Source organism: Akebia trifoliata, chromosome 1 (genome assembly GCF_017979445.1).
Source record: "Akebia trifoliata isolate Shusen 1 chromosome 1, ASM1797944v1, whole genome shotgun sequence".
NCBI lineage: Eukaryota > Viridiplantae > Streptophyta > Magnoliopsida > Ranunculales > Lardizabalaceae > Akebia > Akebia trifoliata.
This window is the reverse complement of record NC_141375.1, coordinates 35,773,905-35,801,446: the sequence shown is the minus strand read 5'-3', so window position 1 is coordinate 35,801,446 and position 27,542 is coordinate 35,773,905. Positions and strand designations below refer to the sequence as shown.

Genomic DNA, 27,542 nt, shown 5'->3' with positions numbered 1-27,542 from the left:
TCATCTTTATTACAAATGGTTTAAATAGCAGATCTTAAATCCCCGAGTTATACCTACCCATTACATTGCTCTCTAAATAAAAAATAAAAAGTAAAAAATAAAAGATAAAAAAATAATAAACCCAAGAATTATTGACTCACTAATACAAAAGCAAAAATACCATATCTATGTTTAAAAAGACAAAAAACAAAGAATCCCTAATTCACCCATTTAATTCAATCATATACATAATAGACCCTTCTTCATCCCTTCTCAAGGTTAGGTTTAGTAAAATGAAAGGTGTCCTGGGCTACACCAAAAAAGTGAAAAAAATAATAATGCAGTGATCAAGATTGTGCTTCATATCACACTTTCCTGTTGTGGAAGTGTGTTGAAGTGTTGAAAAATGATCTATGGTTCCAACACACTTCAAATGCAGGAAGGTGTCATTTGAGGTACAATCTTGAGTACTTCAGTACAACTCAAGTGAAAAACTACATATTGTTCTACTATGGAATTTAATATGGATTGAAAACTTTGAATTTAAAAACATATTTGAAAGAGTGTATGGAGCACTAGTGACCTCATTTTGCACTTTCCTAGTGTGGAGGTGCGTATAGAACCATAGATGTGATCAAGATTGTGCTTCATATCACACTTTCCTGTTGTGGAAGTGTTGAAAAATGATCTATGGTTCCAACACACTTCAAATGTAGGAAGGTGTCATTTGAGGTACAATCTTGAGTACTTCAGTACAACTCAAGTGAAAAACTACATATTGTTCTACTATGGAATTTAATATGGATTGAAAACTTTGAATTTAAAAACATATTTGAAAGAGTCTATGGAGCACTAGTGACCTCATTTTGCACTTTCCTAGTGTGGAGGTGCGTATAGAACCATAGATGTGATCAAGATTGTGCTTCATATCACACTTTCCTGTTGTGGAAGTGTTGAAAAATGATCTATGGTTCCAACACACTTCAAATGTAGGAAGGTGTCATTTGAGGTACAATCTTGAGTACTTCAGTACAACTCAAGTGAAAAACTACATATTGTTCTACTATGGAATTTAATATGGATTGAAAACTTTGAATTTAAAAACATATTTGAAAGAGTCTATGGAGCACTAGTGACCTCATTTTGCACTTTCCTAGTGTGGAGGTGCGTATAGAACCATAGATGCTTTTTACTTGTTTCTTGATTAAAAACATCTATGGTTTGTACACACCTCCGGGTCAGGAAAGTGTGAAATGAGATCACTTTAGCATTTTTCTATATGCAACTTGGCTCAAGTTGAACTCAAATTAGAATTAAATCAACATAGGTTAATTCTACTAAATAAGAACTAGAACCGAACCAAATTCTATTGGAACCAAACCAATCCAAACCGGACTAAAGTCGGTTTGGTTTGATTCGGTTCGATTCTATAGCTTGCCAATATTCTATAAATTGTAAGTAACATTTTTTAATGAATAAATAAACGTATAATAAACATAAAAATTCATACAATAAATCACTAATCTATCCATAAAAAAATCATTAATTTATCTATGAAAGATTATTAATCTATGTTCCAACTCCTAAACTAATTCATAATAATTATTATATATATATATATATATATATATATATATATATATATATATATTTATTGCATAAGGATTCGGTTCTCGATTTGATTTGGTTCTATACAAGCTTGATCCGAGAATCAAATCGAATTGATCGGTTCTCCATTTTTGTAACCCAGAATCAAACTACAACTTATTCCAAACCGAACCAAACCACCCCAAAGCTATTGGTTTGGTTCGGTTCTCGATTTGAACCGGACCAAGTTGCACTCCTAATGAAAACGCTTGAAAGATTGGTGACAATGCATATATCAAATTTTAAAAATATTTAAAAAAAATTGCACATAGCCATTTTGGTATTTATCATTTTTACCAAAATATATAGGTACCAGCTGTATATCATTTTACCGATTTCACATTTATACGCTTGTTTTTAATTTCATACAAAGGGACTTGTATTTGAAGTTCACAAGAATGGGTATATAATTAAGTAAAATCATGCAATTGACCATCCGGTGGGGACACTCTTTTTTTATAAAAATAAATAAATCCTAAAACGGGTATATATCATTTTTGATAAATAGTTTAAAAATGCATCTTGATCAGCAATTTCAGCCATATACTTGTGGGTCTTGATAGAACACCCAAAATTGAAAGCTTCACATAAATCAACAAATTAGAAAGAAAAGAAAAAAAAACTAATGATAAAGTAACTCAAAATTCCCTAATTGCTTGACGTGGCATGTGCACAGAACCATAGATCTTTCTTGTTATATTTCTTGAAGAAAAAGAACTATGGTTCTATACACATGCTATGTCAAGCGAGTGAATTTTGAGTCAATTTATCACGACTTAAAAAAAAGTAAAAAAAAAAAAAACATAGTAAGAACACTGAAACAAGTGGGTGGCAACAGGTAACCCAACTTGATCAAACTTTGGTTTTGTCGTTTGTTTGGGTTTAAAAGAAATTGTTGAGAGGGTGGGGTATTGTGATCGATTCAAAGTAGTGAATGCACATCGTCTTTATCAAATGAAGTCTCTTTAATTAACTGAATTAACCAATCAAAATTGCTCCATCAACCAAGAAACCTATAGAATCATGAAAATGTTCTTAGTTTATCAATCATTATCGGTTTGGACTCATATTTCCTTTGAAGTATTTTTCCTATTAATGTTGTTATATTTATATTAAAATGAGTGCATAAGGAAAATGTAGGCGTAACTTCAATGGGTGATAAGCTAAGAAAAAACTGGTTGAGATAGTTTAAGCATCAATAAAGGTTATATATGTATGGGAACGGATTAAGGGACATATGAAAAAACATATGTAAAAACAATGTAATATTAATAAAATTTCAAAATATGGGTTAGAAGTATCGGATTGAGCTGATTTTTTGTGAGGATGATCTCTATGATGGGAAGATCATCCGAAGATAAAAAAAAATCAGTCCAATATGAAACTTCTAATCCCATTAAAAGTGATTTAGAATGTGGATCATCGATTTTTTGTCAATTGTTGCCAATAATTTGTAAGTCACTTTTGATGGATTTAGAAGTTTCAGATTGAGCTGATTTTTTGTGAGGATGATCTTCTCATCATAGTGACCATCCTCGCAAAAAATCAGCTCAATCCAAAACCTCTAACCTACTAGCTAGCTGTTGGTGCAATGTCCAAGGCATCCCTCTAAAAAGTAAGAGATCTTGAGTTCATGCTCCCTCATTGGCCACTCGCATGAGTTTTTCTCTGTGTACCTGGTATGTGGTATTGCATGTACTCAGAGGATTTGGGCGAGATATGGTGTTCTAAGAGGTCTGTTGTTTGCCCCTACTATTCGAGCCTACGAGACAGGACCCATCATTAAAAAAAAAAATGTGTTTTAAGAAAATAAATATAATTTTTGGTAATCATTTTGAAAGCAATCCTCAAAACAATGGGCAAAAGTAGGTGTTTAAATAAGAATTGTTGTCCCCTCATTTTCTACGATCTTCCCCCTTTTTCCAAACCCAACGTTTTTTATTCTTGATTTGAAGGGGAGGGATTCAATTTTGATTCTCCAACTTTGAATTGAAGAACAACAAAGACAGTTGGATTTGATTTTTTATTTTATTTTTAAATGGAGACAAACAAGTTAAAGTTTATAGATGAAAGGAGATGATTGAAAAGTAAATTTAATATGTTTTCAAGGAAAAGTAAATTATTAGAAAAAAAATTGGTCGGCACAAATTAATTCTTAGAAAAAAGGAATTCTGCTGTTTGGTGGTACTTGGTAAAATATGGAAAAGAATAATTGATTTTTAAGTTTTGGGAGTGGGGTGTAATAATAAGAGAATAATATCAGATGGGAAAATAATTTTCTAAGACTCAAAATTGTTTTGGATGGTATGCTAATTTTTCAACAAAAAAAAAAAAAATGTACAAATCATACCCGTGAAATTCATTTCCTAGAGAAATTATTTTCTAGCTCAGTAGGATATGACCAAAATAGAACCGGTGTATCAGACCGTTAGAACCCGGTTGGACCCTAACTGGTCTGGATCGAGGTGTTCCTAGAATCTAGACGCCTTGTGGGTTGTGGTTTAAGTAGGATACCAGAGTCAGGCGGCACCTCATTTTATGGCACATGGAATTTTTTGGTGACCTACTAACCGTATTAATATGTGATCCATCTTTTGATAAATCTACACATAAAAAATCAGTTTGATTGGTGATGTGTATGCATTGATTATAACATTGTATTAAGAATGATTTCTAATCGTTGGATTTAAATTCTTTTTTAAGAGATAAGATCAAGTGGATACAAGTTATCAATACTATGATTTTTGGTATATAAGTTCACAAATGGATGGAATACGTTAGGGGTGCAACTTGGTCCGGTTCAAACTGATAATCGAACCAAACCAATAGTTTTGAGGTGATTTTGTTCGGTTTGAAACAAGTTGCAGTTTTGTTCCAGATTACAAAAATGGAGAAACGATCAATTTGGTTCGATTATCAAATCAAGCTTGTATAGAATTGAATCAAATCGAGAACCGAATCCTTATGCAATAAATAAATATATATGTATAAAATAATTATTATGAATTATTTTAGGAGTTGGGAGATAGATTTATGATCTTTTATGAATAAATTAATATCTTTTTATGGATAGATTAGTGATTTATTGTATGAAATTTTTATTTATTATATGTTTATTTGTTCATTAAAAAATGTTACTTACAATTTATTGAATACTGACAAGCCATAGAACCAAACCGACTTTAGATTGGTTTGAATTGATTCAGTTCCAATAGAATTTGGTTCGGTTCTGATTCTTATTTGGTAAAAATGACCTATATCGGTTCGGTTCCCATTTGAGCTCAAATCGAATCAAACGGGACCAAATTGCATCCCTAGAATACATATCCATTCCGCCAGTAGATTAAAAAAATTCCACGTGGCATAAAAATGAGGTGCCGCCTGACCTTGGTTAGTAACGGGACACCTTACTGGATTCGTACTCTTACCATAACCGTGGGTCCAAGCGCCCAACTCAGAAATAAAACAAACAATAGTCATAATGAGGAGGCTGGTTCATGCACCTTCCCCCTTTCAACTCTTTTAAGCTTTTGTCCCCTCAGAAAATCCTGAACTTCATTTGTTTGTTTTTTGATTCTGTATCTCTTCTCAACATGAAGGGTTGGATGATGGTGAGATCTTCTTCACAGCCCAGACATCAAATCCTCTAAAATCTTCATCATTTTAAGGTCAGAATTGATGTATCACTGTTTTTTTTTAATGCATTTATAATGTACATTTGTATCAGCTTTTTATTTTTCAGAATTTGATTTAAAACCCAAAAGGGCCTGAAATATTTATGTTTAATATCAATTTGGACTTGTTAATATGGATCTATTCTTACTGTGTAATTGAGAATTTGTATCTTGTTGGTAATTTTGGAAGTAAAATGATTAGGTCATTTAGCTTTTTTTATTTGAGTAAGAAAGCAGGTTTAATGGTTAATTAATTACTAGGTGAAGGTTGGTTTTGAACCCAGGCCATGGTATCAACCCTCACAGACTTTGACCAACTTAGCATGCTAGTAAGTTTAGAGTGCAATGATTTCTGGGTAATATTGGTTAAGATTTAGGTGAGTTGTAAAAACTTTGTAGAATGATTAATAATTGAAGCTTCGTAATAATTGAAGCTTTGTATTATTTTTAGAAAATTGTGATCTATTTTAAATGGGTTTTGATTGTTAGATTTATTGTCAATCCATGGAAATTTAATGGTGAATGTTGTAGCAATCTGTCTGTGGATGAAGAATTGAGGTTGAGTTGGATGGTTTTTGGATCATCAGGGGTTTCAAAACAGCAAAACAATATACAATTTATGCTTTGGTGTAGAAAATTGTGATTAGGTTTTATTGATTTTTGATCTTATCGAATTGCCTAACAACATGGGCAGATTTTTTTATTTTGTTCCATCTAGTGGTATGAGGTAAGTTTAATTGAGTTTTAGATTACACTAAGGACAGATAAAATGGGGTTAGCATGAATATAAAATCGGTGGATCTTCTTTTTTCTGAGTTAAAAAGATCAATTGGTTTCTCTGGAAAAAAGACTGTCTTTTTATTCTTTCCCTGGAATGTAAGGAGTACTTGGAATCATCTAATAGGGTACTGATGATTGATGACAACCATCTTGTGATTTTGTTCTCTTTTGTTAACTTTATTGACGAGTCTATAGAAGACCTCCAGAAATCGTTACTTTTTGCAACTGTGAGTTGGCATGCTCCGTGTTGTCAAAAATCCAAATAGGATTCTTGTTGCTGATGATATATTGTGTTTCCATATTAACATGTTTAAGTTAAGATGCTATAACTGAACTACTTTGTGTTCGTCAAAATAAATATTTTTCTTCTATTCAATTGAGTTTACGTTGACCTTCGTGTGCAATCACCTGGATTCATACCATTTTCATATGGCCGTTGTTTAGTTGAGAGTCTATGAAGACTAGATTTTACATTTTGAAGGAAGCAGATCTATCTCCACATGAATCATGGTCACCCTCACCCTTAGGTCTTGCTCTTGTTACCTATCTAGTCTTGTCTTGTCTTCTCTATTTTCCTTATCTATTCTCTCATGTGTTTTTTTGTTTATGTTGTTGGACAAAACAAAATAATAAACTATGATGCACCGTTGTTAATTTTCTTCTTCTTTTTAGGTAATGGTTCCTTTTTGGATATTAGCACAAGCTCATAATCTGTGATTTGGATTCACAAAATCTTAGTTTGACCTGAATTTACGGGTGTGATTAATTGAACCAAGAGAATCCTATGTGCTGAAGTGCATCAACTCACTACTTCATATTTGCAAATGTAATGGTCTCCTATCTTTTTCCTTTTTTTTTTTTTTCCTGATTTTTTTACATAAAATAGTTTATAACATGTCATCTAGAGCAATGTTTTCAGACATTAAGGCGTGAGGCAAGGTGCTCGACTGGCTAGAGCCTCAAGGCCTTAGCTTCAAGGGGTAAACTGTAAGCCTCGCTTTTATATTTAAATTAGGGGTCATTTTGGTTAAAAAAAACCAAGAAAATTGCAACCCTTGATTAGTTTTCAATATTACAAAAGTTTCCCTTTTTTACTATGTAATTTTAACCTTTAATCAATATTTTAAATTACAAATAAGTCCTTATGATACAATTGCATTTGCACATGCCACCTTACAAGGGAGTCAAGCAGGTGAATTTTACCCTATCAAGGGTTAAGGATCTTGAATGGTTTTCCATAATATAATTTTTCTGCTCATATGTATGGTAACATTTTTGACAAGATCTTTGAAATGTTAAATAAATAGAAAAACATAATGAATATTTATAATTTTAGAATCTTGCTACTATTGCCTTAAATATTGTTGTGTACCTGTACGGCTGTACCCGAAGATTTGAGGTTGAGCAACCTCAAAGAAACAGCTGTAATTTGTATAAAGGAGAAGTAATTCACTTTGTTTATTACACAATAGCTGGAAAGTAATTTTATTATGTATCACTCTCGGGTTGGTGCAGCTTGACATGATCATGTTTCCCTATCGAAGTTTGTATGAAGCTAGATGTCCAGAGGAAGAATTTCTATAATGGAACTAAAAACAGCTCGTGATGTTCAAAATATTAATAATCCTGACAGAAGAATGCGTCCTGGGCTGTGGCACCTTGAAGAAGTCGATCCGAAGAAGGCGACTTTCCCTTGTTGTATAGTTTGGACTCCACTTCCCGTTGTCTCGTGGCTGGCACCTTTTATTGGACATGTTGGCTTATGCCGTGAAGATGGGTCTATCCTGGATTTTGCAGGATCTAATTTTGTGAATATAGATAATTTTGCATATGGTGTGGTAGCCAGATACCTACAACTTGACAGAGAACAGGTATGCTTTTTAAATGTAAATTTTTAAGCCGTGCTGTGTCGGGGGACTATTGAGAGGGAAGATATACTATTTTGACAATTTAGAATAGTTGGGGCCATTGATTGATTATTTTGTATTGGGTTCAAAAACATTTGACAGTGCTGCTTTCCTCCGAACTTGTCCGGGCACACATGCAAACATGGCTACAGACATACAGAGAATGGGACAGCTCTGACATGGGACGATGCACTACACACGAGCATGCATTATTTTGAACACAAATCCTACAATCTCTTCACTTGTAACTGCCACTCATATGTTGCAAACTGTCTGAACAGACTCTGTTATGGTGGGTGCCTTAAGTGGAATATGGTCAATGTGGCTGTTCTGATTCTACTAAAGGGGCGTTGGGTTGACAGCATGTCAATTGTGAGGTCCTTCTTTCCTTTCGTTGCAGTCCTTTGCTTGGGTATTACAATGGCAGGGTGGCCATTCTTGATTGGTTTGGCTTCCTTCTCTTTTCTCCTTATTGGTTGGTTCCTTTTGGGTTCTTATTGTGCCAAGGGTCTGTTTGAGAGTTAATTTGCCATGAAAACTGTTTTTTTTTTTCTTCTAATGGAAGAAGAATATGGAGAAATCTGAAACATTGAGTGAGAGCTGTGGTACATAGGTTGGAAAGAGAATTGTATTTACTAGGGCCAAAAAAAATAAAATTGGGTGGTCTTCTAACTTACCACTTTAGCTTGTAAATGAATTGATTGTAGATTGTTGGTTTAGAAGTTATTGATGATTCTTTTGAGGTAATTTTATGTTTTCCTGTCAAAATTACAAAAATATCATTTTTTTCCATGGAATCTTCAAAAATACGTCTAACTAATATTTTAAATAACAAATAAACCATTCTTGTGCATTTGCTGCATTGTCCTTCCTTCAATCTATCTAGGAAACGTGTTTGTACAAAATAATACTAATGTGTTTGTGATGTTAATGAATTTTATTTTTCTATTTTAAGAAATTCCAATTGATTTTTTAATGCATTTCAGTTTGTCTTGTATAGTTCATTCTTTAGGTAATTTCCTTTTTCAAGTATTTAGCTCACATGAATCCCCACTCTTTATTTAATTACATGTTTTTGGATTTCCTCTGTTTTGGAGTCCAAATTTGTAACATATTCCAATATTAATATTCCACCATTGGATGGGATGGATCAATATGGGTTCAGTAGTAGGCTTGGTGGATCGGGAGAAATTCAGATTATTTTGAGATCCATCCGATATAATACAATTAAATCGATTATAGACTTGATTATGTCTAAATATCGAAGAGCCTATGCCCTTCAAACTAGTTTGGTGGATAAGCTGAGAATTGAGCGTGAAACCAATATTGTGAAAGCGCTGCTTGATCTATATTGGATTCGATCTTAAAAAATAAAAAAATAAATAAATTTATGACTTGATTTACATACATCAATTAAAGATAATTTGGGTTCAATCATGCATGAATTGTATACGCTAAGCTAGCTTGGAGGATGCACGTGTGATGCAGATGATTGAAAAATAGTGACAATAATCACATCCTATTGGAACATCATAACAACATCATGAACAATTTGTTTTCCTAAAAAGGATGGTCTACAAAATATCACAATGGAACTAAAACATTAGAAACTTCAATGAATTTTACAGGTTTGTTGTTTGCCACTGACCCAACATCAGGGGTGGAGTCATGATGGATTTTAGTGGGCAAATTAGTGGTGGATTTTGTTTTTCACCGTTGTCATTCGTCGTAATAACATATAAATCCTTTAATTTGTAAAATTTTTTGTTAGAGTAAGTGCTCTCATTGCCTCCACTGTAAATCCGCTCATGCCTAACGTTTTCAATTCTTAAAGTTAGAATAAAGGTGAATGGATTACGGGTGGAAGAAATATAAATGGTGGAAAGGAGTGTGCGAAAGAATGAAAGAAAAATTAGATTTTAGAAATTTTTGAGTAAAATGAAGTGAGAAAACAGCTATCTCGTTTTTAATGTTTCAAACTCCAACAAAAAAAAATGTGACATGTAGACACCTTACATTTATTATAGGAATGGGATGCCGTTGTGGATCCTAAGTCTTGGAAAAAATGCTTAATGTGGTTTCAGATCACACCCTTCTCTGGTTATAATTGTAGAAATATTCGAACTTCTTCATCAAATGTTTAACGAGTATTTAGCATGTAGAGAAAAGAGAAAACATAGAAATGTGAGGGTGAGTATTAGAAGTGTCAATGAGTACCCAATTAACCGATGTATCATCATGGACCCGATAATTTTCGCTATCGGTTTTGCATAACTATCTTAAATTCTAAATGATCAATCTTATAAGAATCGGGTCTCCTTGTATCCAATGAATACTCGACTAGTAAATTTATTTTATCTCTAGCATGTATAATAAAATTAATAATCTAATAAAATATTGACATTTTCATCAATATTTGAATACCTCTTTGGATATGTCACGTGTAATCCAATGGAGGTGATTTCTTCAAAATTTTGAAGCAGGTTACCCACTTCAAAGTTTTTTCCGATTTAGATACCCTTGTACGTATAAGATTTTTGGGGAATATTTTAGACACCCCAGTGTTTTCAAACTGATCACTTGTGCCACCTTGTCCTTGTTCTTCATTTATTTACCAACAGAAAAACATATCCTAAGTATCATCATTTTCAACTTGTAATTAAAAGTCCTGAATATTTTCTTGAAAATACTAATTATTTTTTCTTTTCAACATTTATATTAAATTAATTTTAATCTAGTGAACTTCATTTTCAATTTATCCTTTTGAATCTCGCCTTAATCACATGTAGAAAATTTTAGAATATTTTTAATAAATCTTATCATCTTTTATTTTCAAAATTCTTTATTGTTCTTTAAATTTAAAGTAGATTAATCTTATAATTGAAGACTACAATAAATTTATAACTCAAGATGTTGAAGATAACTACTTTTGAGAAGATAAATCTAAGAATTTCTTTTTTTCAAATTGAAGGCAAGGGTAATGAGATTGAGAATGTCAAGGGGCATATAAGTTTGAATGAATATTTTAAAGATTAATGTCAGAACGACCTCAATGAGGATACATGGGGGACATCTTGACATGGTGGTATATGCATACCTTATAGATATGTTTTCTCCAAATACAAGTAAAATGCATTTAAAGACATGCCTTGCCACCACATGAAGGTGTTCCGTGGAGGTTACTCCAACACGACCATATTTGATATTGAGGACATTACTTAACCTTGACTTTAGTCTTCTCTCAGATACAATCAAAAATGACTTAAATGCCACTTTCTTCAACAAATCATTTGATTTTAGTGCGAAAGCTCCAAGAAAAACTGAAGGCCGAACAATCAAATCAAATATTAAAAAATGGCTTTGAAAATACTATATGGTCAAACAGTCAGTATCAACATTTTGATACCGACGTATTTATTAGGGAGTTAGGTTGCGAAGCAACCAAACACGTTTTTTTCTTTCGGATGGTTCGCGAAGGCGTCGTCCTCTTTTGACTTGTTGAAGGTTCGCCATTTTCATTTCAACACCTACTTTCCCAAAACCCTTCTCTCTCTCTCTCTCTCTCTACTCTTAAAGATCTGAGAAAAGGAATCAATACTTTCGAGATCGACGCCATGGATGCAACAGTGAGCTCTAGAATTCTCCCTAAAATAAATCTTTCTGCTTCTCGCATCCGCAATTCGGATCTTAATTTCTCCCTGTAAGTTGTTTACTTTCTTTAGTTTCAATTATGATTTTGTTATTAGTTTGAGAAGATTTAACGTAGGTTCCATTGATATTAGTTAGAGCTTATCTTTGATGTTTGATTGATCATGACGACTTTGATTTGTTGTCTTAATTTATGCAAAGTAGCAGAAATTCGTTTCTCATATATCGCACATCATTCTATTTCCAAATCTTAATGTTTTTCAAGGTGAGAGATCTTATGTGTCTTTATGTCTTCGACTCTCTTTTTCTTCTTTTTTAAAACTCGGTAATTTGTGTTTATTTGATTAGTTGTTTCATTTAAGTTAGAATTTTATTTATTTAGTATCATGGGAATTAAATCACTAAAAATTTATTTTCCTCCAATTTTTCTATTGATCTAATCACACAGAGGCCTCCTTCTGATTTTTTCAAATTCTTTCCAAAATTCCATCAATGAGGATGATCTATCAGAAAAATGTGAGAAAAAATTCAACAAATTGTGAGTAAAAAACTGTTGAACTTGCGATGGTTCTTCTATGACGAAAACTGCCCCAATTGGTTAACTATACCATCCAATATGTTGGATTAGATGCTCTGTAAAATATGGTAATGGTTCATAAATAAGTAATCGGTATTTGATGTTTGAATGTCTCTCATATGTAAAGCTATGCACTTGGTATGGGTACCTTAATTTCATCCCTTTAAAAATTAAGGTTGCAATGGATCTTGTCTGTTGCAGGTCATGTGATCAAACCAAATCTTTCGGATCTATCAGCTGCAATTTAGCTGCAGAATCACAACATCATGGTAAAAACGAAATGTTTACAGTCCCAACTTTGAATTTGTCCAACAGAAGAAATGGGATTCTTGGGGGATTACATGTTTGTGGCCACGTCAATAAGAGAAACCCAGTTGGGCAAACATTTTGTTCTGCAAGAGTATGCCAGTTAGTGAAAGTGTTATAGAATCTCCTTCACATGTTGAAGATAAGGTTGGCGTTCTGCTTCTGAATCTCGGGGGACCTGAGACACTTCATGATGTTCAACCATTTTTGTTCAATTTATTTGCGGATCCAGTATGTCATTCGATCCTCCTTGTGGTGTAAGAATGTCAAATTTATTATGTTGAGAATTTAAAGTTTATAGTATTGATGGTAGTGCATTGTTGTAGGATATTATACGACTCCCCAGAATGTTCCAGTTTCTTCAGCGACCGTTAGCACAACTGATATCAGTTCTTAGGGCACCAAAAAGTAAAGAAGGGTATGCTGCCATTGGGGGTGGGTCACCTTTGCGAAAAATAACTGATGAGCAGGTAACATACTTGCTCCTCCATCATGAGCTTTGTCTTTTGCCACATACTGGTGGTTTTTGGTCTCTTCTAAATCAAATAAAACATTCATCAATTGTGTTATTTCATTTGGTGTAAATTCCCCGTGTTGTGGTGATGGCGTTGTGCTTCTTTTGTGTATTTATCTGTTTTTTTGTGTTGTGAGCTAGGAATAAATTGTTTGAGATTGTTTCAGGCACATGCACTGAAAATGTCTTTGGAAGCTAAGAAAATGCCTGTAAATGTATATGTTGGAATGAGATACTGGTACCCATTTACCGAGGAAGCAGTTGATCAGGTCAGTCCTTAAATTTTGTGATGGATATTTCTTTATTTACTAATTTTGTTGCTTTGATTTTGTATTATCTGCAATTTCACTGAAGATTCTGATCAGTCTAATTAGCTTTTACTAATAACTATTATAAGAATGGTGCTCAATTATTACGGATAACCATGCCATTGATAGAGAGAGATGCTGATACTTAAAAGAGTCTAACCCATTGAAGCTTGATTTAGCGGTTATTACTTCCTTTCTTTATTTACAAAATGCGGAGCATGTGTTAAGGGAATTTTGCGGTCGTATACAGGATAATAAAGCTTGAACTGAATAATGCTGATTTTTTTATTTTTATAAGAAAAAAGAAAAAAAACTAGTTGGTCACTATCAGTTGACATGTGTGTGTCCCTGTGATAGATTAAGAAAGACAGAATTACAAGACTTGTTGTGCTACCGCTTTATCCGCAGTATTCCATCTCTACAAGTGGGTCAAGCATACGTCTTCTCCAAAGTATATTCAGGTGCAGAAATGGCCACCCTATTTCAGTTCATAAGTTCCATTCAAATTTTGTAGTTACTTGACCTTGACTTACTTAACTGAATATTTGTTCCATCTACCAGGGATGACTCATATCTATCGAGGCTGCCTGTGTCTATTATAAAATCCTGGTATCAGCGTGAAGGTTATATAAAGTCAATGGCTAGCTTGATTGAAAAAGAACTACAAAATTTCTCTAAGCCTGAGGAGGTAGGTTTTGTTGTAGAGCAACCGATCTCGTTAATCAACAATGTTAATTTCTTTTAGTTTTTTCCTGATGTTACTGAACTTTCTATTTAAATCTTAGGTGATGATATTCTTCAGTGCACATGGGGTGCCAGTCAGCTATGTCGAGGATGCGGGAGATCCATACAGAGATCAGATGGAGGAGTGCATCAGCTTGATCATGCAAGAGATGAAAGCTAGAGGAATTGACAATGATCATACTCTTGCTTACCAGGTAGATTTAATTTCCTTCTTTGTGCTTTGCAAGCCATAGGTTCCATTTCTTCAGTAGTTCTATTTGAACAATTAACTCAACTTGACTATTCATTAGTTTTTGGATTTTTCTCTTTTTTTTTTGTCATCATGAAACTAGGATCCATTTGAGTTATTTAGCATCATTACTCACCCACTATGGAATTCTGTTTTTATCAGAGTCGGGTTGGGCCTGTTCAGTGGTTGAAGCCCTACACTGATGAGGTTCTTGTTGAGCTTGGCCAGAGAGGTGTGAAGAGTCTCCTAGCTGTTCCTGTAAGGTACATTTTTTTTTTTTTTTTTGCATCTAAACACCGTGATAGAATTTGGTGATCGTTAGTCCTACTTTATGGATATTGTTTTGTTTAAAGAACCCTAAAAATCTGTCAATTCTTCAGCTTCAGGAGTTTTTATGAGGTTTCAAGATTTCTTAACCTGAAATTGACGGTCCCTACTAAGCAAATTGTGGGAACCTCACTCATCTACCTTGACTTGAAAGTCAATAGCACAACCTATTTGATATGAACTCATCACCCCTTTTAGATGGTCGATAGCAGTGTGCACTATATTTTGACCATCCAAAAGAAAGCCATTACTCGGATAAGTACTAAAATAATATACATAAACAATTATATATTATTTTAGTACTTGGATCTGCGAGGAGCCAAATTTAACAGTGTGTTGGAGCATTCAAGAAGCTAATAGGATATCATGATCATCAGGGAGCTTCAGTACTGACCGTTAAACTGGTTTCACCAATGAGACCATTAATGCTAAAAAAATAACCCAATTGGATGAATGTATTCTTATGATCCATAGGCATAAAAATGTCTAGCTCATCTACAGTTTTTTCAAGGGTTCTGGAATCCAAATATTACAAATAATTGAAGTCCAAAACTTTCAGAAAAGTAAGGAACTGTGAACTGTTCCTGTAAGTTGACACTGACTCAAGTTGGAACACTTGTCCGCTTCATATTTGTAGTTTCCATTGTGAATACTTATATTAAATTTGGTTCTTTTGCTTCAATCTGTTTCCCAAACTCCAGATTAATCTCTCCATGAAACGCATTTCTTGATTTCTTGTTCTCCATTTGAGTGAGAAAATTTTAGTTAGAGTTTGAATTTTGTTTTATTTTGAATGTATTTAGTAATTTGTGGATTGCTTATCTCGAATTTCAGCTTTGTAAGTGAGCACATAGAGACTTTGGAAGAGATTGATATGGAATACAAGGAGCTGGCTCTTGAATCCGGCATTGAGAACTGGGGAAGAGTCCCAGCACTGGGTTGTACTTCATCCTTTATATCTGATCTAGCAGATGCCGTGATTGAAGCGTTGCCTTCTGCATCTGCCATTTCAACTGCAAAGAGCACGTCTGCAGAGGCCGACACTGATCCAGTGAGAGATGCAATCAAGTTGTTTTTCGGTTCAATCCTAGCATTTTTTTTACTCTTCTCTCCAAGTCTGATATCCACATTCAGGAACTACCTCTAAGGTTGTGATCACATCATAGTTTTCTATTTTTCCACTACAATTTACAGAGAATTAAGGCAAAAAAAAAAAAAAAAAAAAGCGTCAAGTTGTCAAATGTAAATGCTTCTGTTGGGTTAATTTTTTTGAAGTTTGTTGTCCTGATTATTCTTTTTAGCCAGCTTTAATGCTTGAATGTGTAAGGGGTGCCAGGTCAATTATGTATTGCCTTCCAATTTTGTATTCCAAACCATAATTTTGTTCTATTATCTGTAAGAAATATATATAATTTTAAAGGGTGAAGTGAGATTGACCAAAGTAATTACAACTTCCCCAGCTTCTGTACATTATAAGCTACCATTTTTATTATTATTATTGAAGATAAACATCCAACATGGCAAGCAAAAATGATTTTTTATTTGAAGAAAAACATACAACATGTAGAAACCTCGTTGATTGTTCACAACGTGCTCGAATGTCAAATGGTGAACCATGACGAGGTAGCACTATTGATCGTGTTGTGCATTCTACCCCAAGCCTACCATGTTCTTTAATGAGTTAAATCAATCATTTTCAATTTTGGGAGAAGACTTCAATGATGGTGGTCATGATTTAAAGTTTTCCATTGTTTCAAAATGTTTTGTTTTGGACAAGACCAGAGCGAAAAATTGACAATTTTTAAACCTTGAAGTTGGTATGTAAACTATTTAAGATTACACTCTCTCTCTCTCACACACACACACAAGTCCACCCGTAGCGCTTTCTGTTTTTCGCTGCTAGTGTCCTCTCTTTTCTTCTATCTCGACAGTTCCAGTATCCACATCATTGGATCCCAGAAAAGGCATGTTGTGTTTTAGCTCGACCAACTTAAATGAATCAGTTCTTCTCTAATCTTTTAAGTTTTTCTACCCCTTGGAAAATGAGGTACATATCATGCCTCTCCTAATTTAGCCCTCTGATCATTTATAATGTCCACTTTTTTTAATTATTATTTATCCTCAAATAAATGAGGACCAGCAGGGGCTTGTTTCTAAGGATTTTGTTATAAATTTTAACCATCTTGAAACTCAACTTCAAACTTAAGGCTATAAATAGCTCTCTTAAGCTCCTTAATTCCAAGCCCAGATAAAAAAACAGCAGGTCAAAGACTTCACTACCTCCAAACATAAATCTTGCTCTTGAAGTCTAATAGTTTAAACGTCGTTGTAAGACCAACCTTTGGTTCAATAATATAAGGATTGAAACAATCAGCAGTCTGAACCAAGGCCAATACTTAACCTCTTCGATAGAACATTGGACGATACTTCATCTACTGAGTGAAAAAAAGGTTTGTTGATAAAATCTAAAAGAGTGAACCATAAAAAATAAAAATAAAAATCTGTACCAGCACATTTATCCTGCAGCTGACTTTATTAGATTCAATTTTTTTTCTTTTTTTGCACGAAAAAAAAAACCTTGAAATGTAGAATCGGGTCAGTGATTCAAACCACCAATAGACCCTAATAAGCTTGTAAATTCAAACCAAACCTAGTTGCAGTTGCACTCAAACATGGTAACCGGTGAAGGTAAATCCTCTTCCCACAATCTCACCAGCACAGAACCAACAGAAGCACTCCAGCCCGAACAGAGCAGCAATACCAGCATCCTCAACCTTCAGCTCCTGCCTGTTCTTCCATAGTTGCTTCACAGAATCAACTTCCTTCCAGAATGTCTCGTAACGACCTGGGATACTGTAGACAAAAACCAGTCTATTTGATCACCATGTACACATACACATTTACTCAAATCAGCATTTTTCAATTAACAAACAAACCTCCTCTACTGGTGTTGAAAGCATTTACCAAGTTTCAGTGGCTCGAGATATCAATATCTTAGGGTGACGTGCACTATGCAGCGATCTCTAGAATTGCAATGAAAGACCCAGCTTTTCTAAGCTTTATTATTTAGATCATCACATTCATCGTCCCAGTGGGATGTTTCTTGGTCTTGAGACAGGAAATTAAACTTTAACCAGGAAGAGAACATATTATTACCCTAATGCACTTAAAAAGAAAATGAAAGTGAAGTAATAGCTCAGTAAATGAGTTCAACTTAAATGAAGAAATTCATTGACCCTGAAATTGTTGTTCCCACAGTATCTATTCAGATGGACACTAATTTCAATACCCTGAAATTGTTTGCTTGTACAGTTCAAGAAATAAATTCTCAGCACAATAGCATTCTTGAAAATTCCAATCTCATTTCTTTTTATCAGTAAAAGTGAAGCATATTCCAACCTCCTATATTTTTTGGATAAGTTTCAGGTTGAAGGTGGGGTTTTTATCTCATTTCTGAGGGGTTAGCACTCACAGACTTTACCACCTCACTAAGGTGGCACATTCAAAGCATATTCCAATCTGAGTAGCTAACTTCCTTTTATCTAACTATTCAAGGACGGTTTCTCAATCAAAGGACATTTATTAAGGGAAGATGCTAAAGTTGATTTGAAGACACTTGAATCAACAAAGACATGGTTTTAGATGGAACTGAACAGAGGAACGTGATGCATTCAGCCAACCCCAGATATTTGGGATAAGGATTTGATGATGACAACGAAATGTATACAATCCAGTGACCACATAAATCATGATAAGCATCGACAGCTCTAAATAGAAAAATGTACGCAAAGGGAAGCGCATGATTCTATCTTTTATAAAGCAAATCTTACGATTTTATTTTATAAGTAAAAAAACAATATATAATTGGAGATGTAAGGCATCTAACTTTGTACCTCTTGTGTTACTGAGAGTGCGTTTGTATTTGCTTTCACCATCAACACTCATATTCTATTGGGTCTTCCTCTCACTCTTTTCCGACCTTTGAATTGAATATTTCTTCTAACAAGACCATAATCAGAAATTGTTGAACATACCCAAACCATCTCTGTCAACTTTCCTGGTTCATTGCCTATTGGAGCTATTCCTACATTTTCACGAAAGCTTTTTGTTTCTAAATTTTTTTTCCTAGTCTTTCCAGTTACCCATCTCTTTTGTGCTCAATTTATCAAAATGATGCTTCTTAACTGTCTAACATTCAACTCCATAAAGCATATCTGGCCTTAGCACCATCTAATAAAATTTTCTTTTCAATTTGATTAGGAAGCATCCATCACATAGTACTTTACAAGTGCACCTCCACTTTAAACATACAACTTTGATTCAATGGGCAACAACTTCTTCCATCTCTTCATCCATATGCATAATAGACCCAAGATAACAAAAATGGTACTTATAAAAAAAAGATAACAAAAATGGTTGCATCAAGATATTTCTAGACCATCAATTTTAGCTAGACATACATTGTTGTAGGTTCCAGCGTTAAGTAGTCCGTCTTGGTTTATTTTTATTTTTATAAGTAGAGCACTTTTATTAAACAATGAAAACCAATCGGTTAAGCAATTTTCTAGTTATCCTAAAACCCTTGGACTGACATCTCTCTACATAATTCTACTTATCCCAGCTGCATTTGCACATGAAGCAGAAATTCATGATAACACACTTAAAAGTTATCAAGCAATCACTCATTAAAGAAGCAATCCAAACAAAGAACATGATTGACAACCTAGTGTTTTTATTGTCGTGGGATGAACAAAGCATTTAAGGGTCAAATTGGGTCAATAAAAGGTCTAGGGTGGTGTATCTACTACTGAAGTTGGGCGTGAAAAGAGGGAATAAGAATAAACGGACCCATAATGAAATATGTTAGGTAAGTGCCACCTGATTAAGTTAAACATTAAAAGTTTATGTAGTTTTCCAAAAAGGTAAAAGAGTAGATCAATCGATTTAATAAATATATCACACACGCACCCCCCCCCCCCCCCCCCCCCCAACACACACACACACATGATGAGGAGATTCCAATCTGCTATAATGGTCAGAGGACTCATCTGTGATTGACACCTATACCAGCTGTCAGAGTGTTCACTAAAAAAAGAATATTGGCTCACCAGCCATCCAAGATAGGGTTGCCTCTACTATGAGTGTTACATACGGGTCTCCACTCCAGTCATGTGATCATTGTGAAAGCGAGTGTCTGCCCTTGGAATCACCCATTCCCTCTATTAGTTACAAACAACTGCCATTCACTTGCCTGAATGAATATCTTAAAACACATAATTTCACTATCTCCTTAACTCACAAAATTATACATAATTACATATTGTTACTAACCTTACTAGCGGCAGTACATCACATTAATTAAAAATGAAAATTTGAAAAAATAACTATAAATTATAGTAAATGTTCATTTACAAATAGAAGGGACTAAAAAAATTAGAAGATGACCCTGGAATCAGTTTATGGAGGAGCATAATAACTAGAGCATAACAAATCAAGAAACCTATAATGCCCCAAGAAACATAAACGGACCTAGAGGAAAAAACTTCTCTACCAGTGTTCCAATAGACATATAAGAAGCAAGTAGTTTGCTCAAACATGCAGAATTGCAGATGATAGAAATATCCAAATATTAGTGGAAGAAAGTATATGACTAGATTGTTAGAACAATTATGAACTTAGAACCATCAAATAAACCTGAATCCATATGGAATGGAAATTTAATACCTACCATAGTGAGTTTGATCAAGGTATAAAATCTCATCTCAAGGCAATGTTCTGATTGGGAGAAAATCCAACAGTCTTGACTGAGACATTCCAATACAATCCGAAACATTGACCCTGAAAGGGGTCAATGTTTCGTTTTGGTCTAGGCCAAAACATTCCAAAAAGATAAGAAACTTTCAATCATAGGTAGATTACCAAGAGCAATATATGTCACATCCATGCAAACATAGAAGATGTATGATTCCAAGCCTCTGAACTCAATTAAATATGTAAATACGTATGATATATCGTTAAATTTATGTGCCTCAGAAACTCCATTACTCTCAACCAAGAAAGAGAATATACAGAAAGGCTACCGATCAGATAGAGAAATGAACCTTGCAAGGCGAGTGTAAAACAATTGTTTCGACAGTTGGTTGCATTTCTCCACAGTAGGGGGCTCCTGAATGTATTGCTTGTTCTGCTCCAATAACTGCTTGTAGTAGGAACTCCCATGTTTGGCCGCAAATTGTGAGGCTTGAACTGCCTTGGATTGCAATTGATGCAACTTCGATGCCATGGACGCCCAAAATCAACTCTGACCACAGAATTTTTTTTTTATAAAAAAAATGGATACATGCAATTATCCAAACATCAGTTTAACACCACCACAGGCTTCTCAGCCTTGCATCAGAAAACACCCATTTCAGAATAATTTCCACAAATTTCAAATCAACTCAGAGATCAATATAATCTACAAAAGAATCTAGAATCTTTCCAAAAAGGACCTTAGGGTCTGTCTGGGTCAGCTCCAAGAAAGAGTTGAAGATGAAGTACTCTTAGAAGAGCTGGAGAAGTGCTATGTTTTTGGGAACCAGCACCGAGAAGGGGAAAAGAAAATTTAGGTAATAATAGGTTCCCGCAAGAGCTGAGAGCTGAGAGCTGAGAGCTTGGAGCACCCATGAGGCAACTCCAAAGAAACGAGCTTCCAGCTCACCACTGGAGTTGGAAGCTCATTTTACTATTTTAGAGCTAATCCAAACACATACTTAGTTACCAGAAGCCCCAAGAAGTGGCACAATGTTGTGATTGGGAAAATCGTCAAAAATTAGAAATTCATTCTAGGTAGAAGAATTCTGCTACTTGGAGAAGAACACTCACAAATATTTTTCGTTACAATAAGTACATGCTTCATATTTCATCTAACAAGGGAAGCGGTTACAGTAAACCCCTTAATTTTGTCAAAATGGGGAGCACTGAGCACCTCTTTAGTGGAAAACCATAGTCACCTTTATTGAAATGACCAGAACAATGGTCACTTTGTGACTGAAAGCAGCACATTTGTCTTTTCAATGGGGGGATGGGGTAATCACATTTATCAAAGTAAAGTGGTTCTGAATCACTCTCCAATCTCGATCACTCACTCACAATATGAATCGTGCTTATTCTGGAGTTTCCAACTCTTCAAACACCAATCCCTCACGGGTTAAAGCTCTACTGGTCGATCAAAGCTAAGGCCACATTTTTGGGTGGATAAATAACTTACATTATCTTCGTTAGATTTTCACATTTTGTAGAAATCAAACATTTATCAAACAAAATCTCTAGCTACTGAAGAAGAAAGTTTATTAATTTATTTATTTATTTTTTTAAGTTAATGATGTAGAATCCAGTTGCTGGATCAAAGATTTCTTGTTCTAAATCATAGATCACAATTCCAATCCTCACATAACAAGCCAATTCTTACATCACAAACAGAGCGAATCAAACCCTAAGTTCAGAAATCAAATCTCTATCACTGGAATCCAACATTTTGAACGTAAATCCTGATCTAATTAACCAAATACGAAATCTCAAATGAAAACTAAACAGATTACAGAAGCTCAAAATCACATCAAGAATTACAAAAACACTAAGCAATTAACATTTCAAACAAGGATCTGAAATAAGAACCCAAATGAGATAGAGATCATTAAATAAACATCGAAAACCCTATGAGAGAAGATCGGCAAAACGTGATAATGTGAAAGATTAAATAAATACCTTTAGTAATATCGAAGAGTTTTTGTGGTAAATTCGAAGAAACGAGAATGGCCTTCGCTTCTCTCGCTGCACCCAGCACCCTCACTTCTCAGAAAATCGACCAAAGCTGACACTGCTTTTATCCTCTATTCTTCCGTTCCCTCGACTCTTGAGTTTGGTCATGAAACTCGGACGATCCGTTTGACTCGGCCCACTGAAAATGGAACCTTAGCTCAGATTCCACCAATGGGTTTTGTAGAGAGTAAAAAAACCATAAGATTCAGACACGTGTCATCCTGGGGATTCTCATATGATATCAATCAGCACAAGCTTGTCCAACTAGCAGAGCAAGTGTCCCACTGACACATTGTCGAAAGTCAACGTATCTCTTGAATGGTCAGGGAGTCACTCCCAAGAATATCCTAATCTCAGGGACCAAATCAAGAAAGGTTGTCTATAATGCAATATAACGATCAAAGGAAAAGGTATGCAATCTAATTCTTAAAAAAAAACGTTTAAGTATTCTTTGAATTTGGTTTGGGTGTTGAAGGGTTTAGTGCACGTACGATCAGTAGTACTCAAGACAAAGATCAAGGACTTCATCAACCAAGCTCTGATCTTGAGGTGGATTGAGAAAATTGTGTCCACAAGTTTAAATGTTGGTATCACTTCTTGTCTCTTCACCATGAATATCGAGTTGTCCCATTCCCGGGATCTGTGTTTAAGAAGAAGCTCAAATTTCTGAAAGATAAGTTGAAGAGGTGGAACAAGGAGGTTCTGGGGAGTATTGTTGAGAAAAAAAAGGAATTTTTGATAGATATCGAAACCTTGGATAAGAAGGAAGAAGAAGGGGTTTTGGATTCAGATGATAGAAGCAGGAGAATGGAATTGAAACTAGAATTCCAAAGAGTGGCGCTCATGGAGGAGATAAGTTGGAAACAAAAATCAAGGGTCAAATGGTTGAAAGAAGGGGACAATAATACAAATTTTTTTCACAAAATAGCCAACTTCCATAGAAGAAGCAACCAGCTTGACAAACTCAACATAAAAAATGTCATGAGGGTAGGAGAGGAGGAAGTTAGGGATGGAGTAGTGAATTTCTACAAAGATCTGTATGAAGAAAAGGAACCCTTAAGACCGCGGCCGGATAATCTAGAGTTTAAGTCTCTGAATCAGGAGGAGAGGGTGTGGTTAGAAAGACAAATAGGAGAGGAGGAGGTTAAGTCTGTTCTTTTTTCGATGAGTGGGGATAAGGCTCCGGGACCGGATGGTTTTAACATGGAATTCTTCAAGCATTGTTGGGATATTGTCTCGAGAGATTTTATGGAGGTCATCAAGGAACTGCAAGATAAGAGATGTATGGAGTACAGCCTTAATAGCACTTTCGTGGCATTGATCCCTAAGAAAACTGGGGCGGATAGGATAGAAGATCTTAGACCCATCAGTTTGGTTAGCTCGATTTACAAGATTATTTCCAAAGTGTTAGCGAGCCGGTTGAAGAAAGTTCTTCCTAGTTTGATTGGTGAGGAGCAAGGGGCTTTCGTTAAGGGTAGGCAAATTTTAGATGGAGTTTTGATAGCTAATGAGTGTCTGGATTCTAGGATTAAGAATAAGGAAGGGGGAATGATAGGGAAAATTGATCTTCAAAAGGCTTATGATCATGTGAACTGGGATTTCTTAGAGTACATGATGGGTAGGATGGGTTTCGGAGAGAGGTGGATCAGTTGGATAATGAAATGTGTCACAACAGTGTCTTTTTCGATTCTTGTCAATGGGAGTCCGGCAGGTTTTTTTTGGGGTTCAAGAGGATTGAGGCAAGGGGACCCTTTATCTCCGTTCTTGTTTCTCATTATAGCTGAAGCCTTGGGTAGACTTTTTACAAGAGCGGTTGATATAGGCAAGCTTTCGGGGTTCAAAGTGAAAGATGGTCCTTTGATTTCTCACCTTCAATTTGCGAACGACACACTAGTTTTTTTGGAGCACTCGAGGGATCAGGTGAGGGCGCTTCGTGTTTTACTGTGCTGCTTTGAGGCAATGTCAGGTTTACACATAAACCTGCACAAGAGTAAGCTCTACGGGGTAGGTGAGGAAACATATGTTCACTTGTTGGCCACGATGTTGGGTTGTGGGTATGATACCTTGCCCACGACATATTTGGGATTACTTTTGGGAGCACCTTATAATAGTATCAAAATTTGGGATGGGGTGTTTGAGAGACTGGAGAAAAGGTTGAGCACTTGGAAGTCCAATTATTTGTCGAAAGGAGGGAAGGTTACTTTGATCAAAAGCACTTTAATGAGTATTCCAGTTTACTTCCTATCGCTTTTTACGCTCCCAAGATCCGTCGAAATTAGGATGGAAAGGCTCATGAGAAATTTCTTGTGGAACGACAGGAATGGCATGAGAAAGTATCATTTGGTCAAATGGAAAATTGTTTGCATGCCCAAAAATAGCGGGGGGTTGGGAATTAGGGGCCTTAGATTAGCTAATAGAGCGCTGTTAGGAAAATGGCTTTGGAGATTCGGTGAGGAAAGGAGCAGTTTGTGGAGAAAGGTTATTAAGGCCAAGTATGGGGAGAAAATGTTAGGTTGGTATAGTGGTGTGTCTAAAGATTCATATGGGTGCAGTGTTTGGAAAGGGGTTCTTAAAGGGAGTGAAGATTTCAAAGGAGGGATTAGATTTAAAGCGGGTTCGGGAGATAGAATTAGATTTTGGGAGGATAGTTGGTGCGGTACATCGCCTCTGGCAACTCAATTTCCGTCTCTGTACACTTGTTCTATTAAGAAGAACCGCTCTATTCAGCAGTGTTTGGTTCGCAACGAGTCTGGCCCTACTTGGGACTTGGGATTCAGGAGAAACTTTAATGACTGGGAGTTAACTCAGGTGACATCTCTCCTTGATCTTCTACATACGTTTAACCTCAACGACAACGAACAGGATAAGTGGGAATGGACAAGGGCTAAGGATTTGAGATTTTCTGTCAGGTCTTTCTTTAAATGGCTTTCTTTCGAAGTTGAGCGACCCTTATTGGGCTCAATCACTTGGTCCAGGTTAGTTCCGTCTAAAATATCTTTTTTTGTTTGGTTGGCCGCCCTTGGTAAGATTCTTACGCTGGATAATTTGATTGTGCGGGGTTGGATCATTCCCAATGGCTGTCCATTATGCTTGAGTGATGGAGAATCTGTTGATCATACTTTAGTCCATTGTTCTTTTTCTTATAATATTTGGTCAATCTTCCTTGGTATGTTCGGTATGAACTGGGTCCTCCCTCGTAAGTTTTCTTCGGTGTTAGTTGAATGGACCAATAACGCTTTCCACATCAGAAAAAGGATCCTATGGGCTATGCTTCCCTCGGCTATTGCTTGGGGAGTCTGGAACGAGAGAAACAACAGAGTGTTCAACAACAAGAGCAGTACCACTCGTGCAAGATTCTTGGAAATTTTGGGTCTATTATACATTTGGTCGAAGCAGAATATAGAGTTCGCGGGGACTACCTTCGACGATTTTGTTTTTAGATGGGACTCTTTATGTAATCAGTGATGTTGTTTTTGTTTTTTGTTTTTTCTTTGTTTTGCTGCTTTTTGCTTGTTGTTTGTTCTTGAGGCTCTCTCGGCCTCTCTCTTTGTAGTTCTCCTTCTTTTGCTCAATATATTATACTTTTCAAAAAAAAAAATATCGAGTTGTCCCATTCAACTCGTATTTTTATTGTTTTTACTATCTTCATTTATATTCGAATGATTATATTTTTTTTTATAAATATGGTGGATTAGTAGATGTTCAATAATAATTATATCTTTATTTAAAGAAAAATTATCTGAATAGTAAAAGAATAATTATTTATATTAAAATGATATAAAAATCCGTTTGACTTGATTGAGTTTTATTAACTCATCCAATATTTCAAGTACGTTAATGTGAAAGACAATTCACTTTAAGAAATTCGCTCGGCTCACAGATGATGCCAAAATGATTTTTAAAAGCATGGTTACACATTTTTTTACTTGCCACAATCAGTCAAAAATGGAAGTATAAAGTTAGAAATGACACACAAGAGAATGTCCAATAAACTGAATGATCTAGAAGTATCTTGGAACGATTACTTTCATAATCTCAAATCTATTATTTAGAAGAACGGAAAGATTGAATAATCGGAGCTAAATATTACTTATAGAATTATAGTTCGACGACTAAAAAGTGGAGATATATTTCTAGAATGATGTGTGACAAATGTATATCAATCAAATTAAAATAACTTTTTTATAAATAATAATAAGGTCAACTAAGTCTTTAATTATGAAATTAAACGTGGGGTGGTCAAGATGCATCGCACTAATAAATTGAGCATAGCAAAGAGGATGACTCCAACAAAAAAATAACTAAAGAGAAAGTCAACTTAAATGAATTGGACAGTTTAACAAAGGTCGATTGCAATTTCATTTAGATGAACTATTCAAGTTGAAGATTTTCAAATAACAAGCAGAAAATTTAAATAAAAAAAAAAAAAACATATATTAACGACACACTTACAGTGACAAAGATGTGGTTTTAGACTCTCCAAATATTTGGGTTAAGGCTTTGCAAAGAGCAAAACCATGGCTGGCCCAGCCCGGTCCAAAAAAAGCCTGGAAGCAAGTGGGTCTTGCTTGATATGATCTTTTCTTGGATATATCAATGTTTTCAATGGCTGGCCCAACCCGATTATTAGATGAACTGAGGTTTGGTTAGTTTATATTAGACTCATGATAATCTGACTCGAAAATTTTCACTCGGTGGTGTGTACTCGCTTGACATGGCAAGTGCACAGAACCGTAGATCTTTTTCCTTATGTATCCTGAAGACAAAGATCTATGGTTCTATGCACTTGCCACTTCGATCGAGTTAGTATAGACCGAGTGAAAATTTTCAAGTTAGAATATTGCGACTCTTTATATTAATTATTATTATGTAAAAAAAACATACTTCATGGCAGGCCTTTTTTTGGGAAGGTAAAAAAAATATTAATAAATTGCTAAAAAATAATTTTTTTTTGGCTTATTGTGGGTATCCCCACCTTTTGAGTGAGACCCTCGGAAAGTCCACTTGCAACTGGTTGAGTCAATGGTCAACTTGAACCTGGATGGTGACCACAAGGAATTCATTGCTTCGTGGGGTTCAATCTCTTGACCTACTCTTCTTGA

General features: G+C 35.1%; 3 protein-coding genes across 4 annotated transcripts; 2 read left to right on the top strand and 1 right to left on the bottom strand.

Annotated features, from left to right (window-relative positions):
- The first annotated feature begins 5,107 nt into the window (after positions 1–5,107).
- Positions 5,108–8,734, top strand: RTE1 (protein REVERSION-TO-ETHYLENE SENSITIVITY-like protein (DUF778)). The gene is made up of 5 exons (XM_086457179.1): positions 5,108–5,294; positions 6,753–6,906; positions 7,000–7,067; positions 7,596–7,951; positions 8,090–8,734. The coding sequence occupies exons 4-5, from the start codon at positions 7,640–7,642 to the stop codon at positions 8,510–8,512; spliced, it is 735 nt and encodes a 244-aa protein (XP_086313305.1). The 5' UTR covers positions 5,108–5,294; positions 6,753–6,906; positions 7,000–7,067; positions 7,596–7,639; the 3' UTR covers positions 8,513–8,734.
- Positions 8,735–11,441: 2,707 nt separating this feature from the next.
- On the top strand, positions 11,442–16,027 carry LOC147412172 (ferrochelatase-2, chloroplastic-like). Its single transcript, XM_086457149.1, is given in 10 exon segments — positions 11,442–11,687; positions 12,414–12,613; positions 12,616–12,749; positions 12,845–12,988; positions 13,200–13,301; positions 13,698–13,801; positions 13,902–14,028; positions 14,126–14,278; positions 14,476–14,576; positions 15,475–16,027. Coding segments are annotated over 10 exon segments (1,464 nt in total). The 5' UTR covers positions 11,442–11,601; the 3' UTR covers positions 15,788–16,027.
- Positions 16,028–17,106: 1,079 nt separating this feature from the next.
- LOC147412171 (uncharacterized) lies at positions 17,107–22,542 on the bottom strand. 2 transcript variants are annotated; one of them, XM_086457161.1, is made up of 3 exons: positions 22,387–22,542; positions 20,742–20,941; positions 17,107–17,493 (listed from the first exon to the last, which is right to left on the bottom strand). In XM_086457161.1, exons 2-3 carry the CDS (start codon positions 20,921–20,923, stop codon positions 17,307–17,309), a joined length of 369 nt encoding a protein of 122 aa, XP_086313287.1. In that variant the 5' UTR covers positions 20,924–20,941; positions 22,387–22,542; the 3' UTR covers positions 17,107–17,306. The 2 variants fall into 2 exon arrangements, with proteins under 2 accessions (XP_086313287.1, XP_086313293.1); XM_086457167.1 differs by having other exon boundaries at positions 20,742–21,027; positions 22,387–22,491.
- Positions 22,543–27,542: the final 5,000 nt, after the last annotated feature.

What these genes read in the sequence shown, in the direction of transcription:
- RTE1 (XM_086457179.1), top strand. Translation starts at nt 7,640, where the DNA reads ATGTCCAGAGGAAGAATTTCTATAATGGAACTAAAAACAGCTCGTGAT. An exon ending in TACAACTTGACAGAGAACAG is followed by an intron (nt 7,952 to 8,089) that starts GTATGCTTTTTA and finishes AACATTTGACAG; the next exon opens with TGCTGCTTTCCTCCGAACTT.
- LOC147412171 (XM_086457161.1), bottom strand. Translation starts at nt 20,923, where the DNA reads ATGGCATCGAAGTTGCATCAATTGCAATCCAAGGCAGTTCAAGCCTCA. An exon ending in TTTTACACTCGCCTTGCAAG is followed by an intron (nt 17,494 to 20,741) that starts GTTCATTTCTCT and finishes TTTTGTCTACAG; the next exon opens with TATCCCAGGTCGTTACGAGA.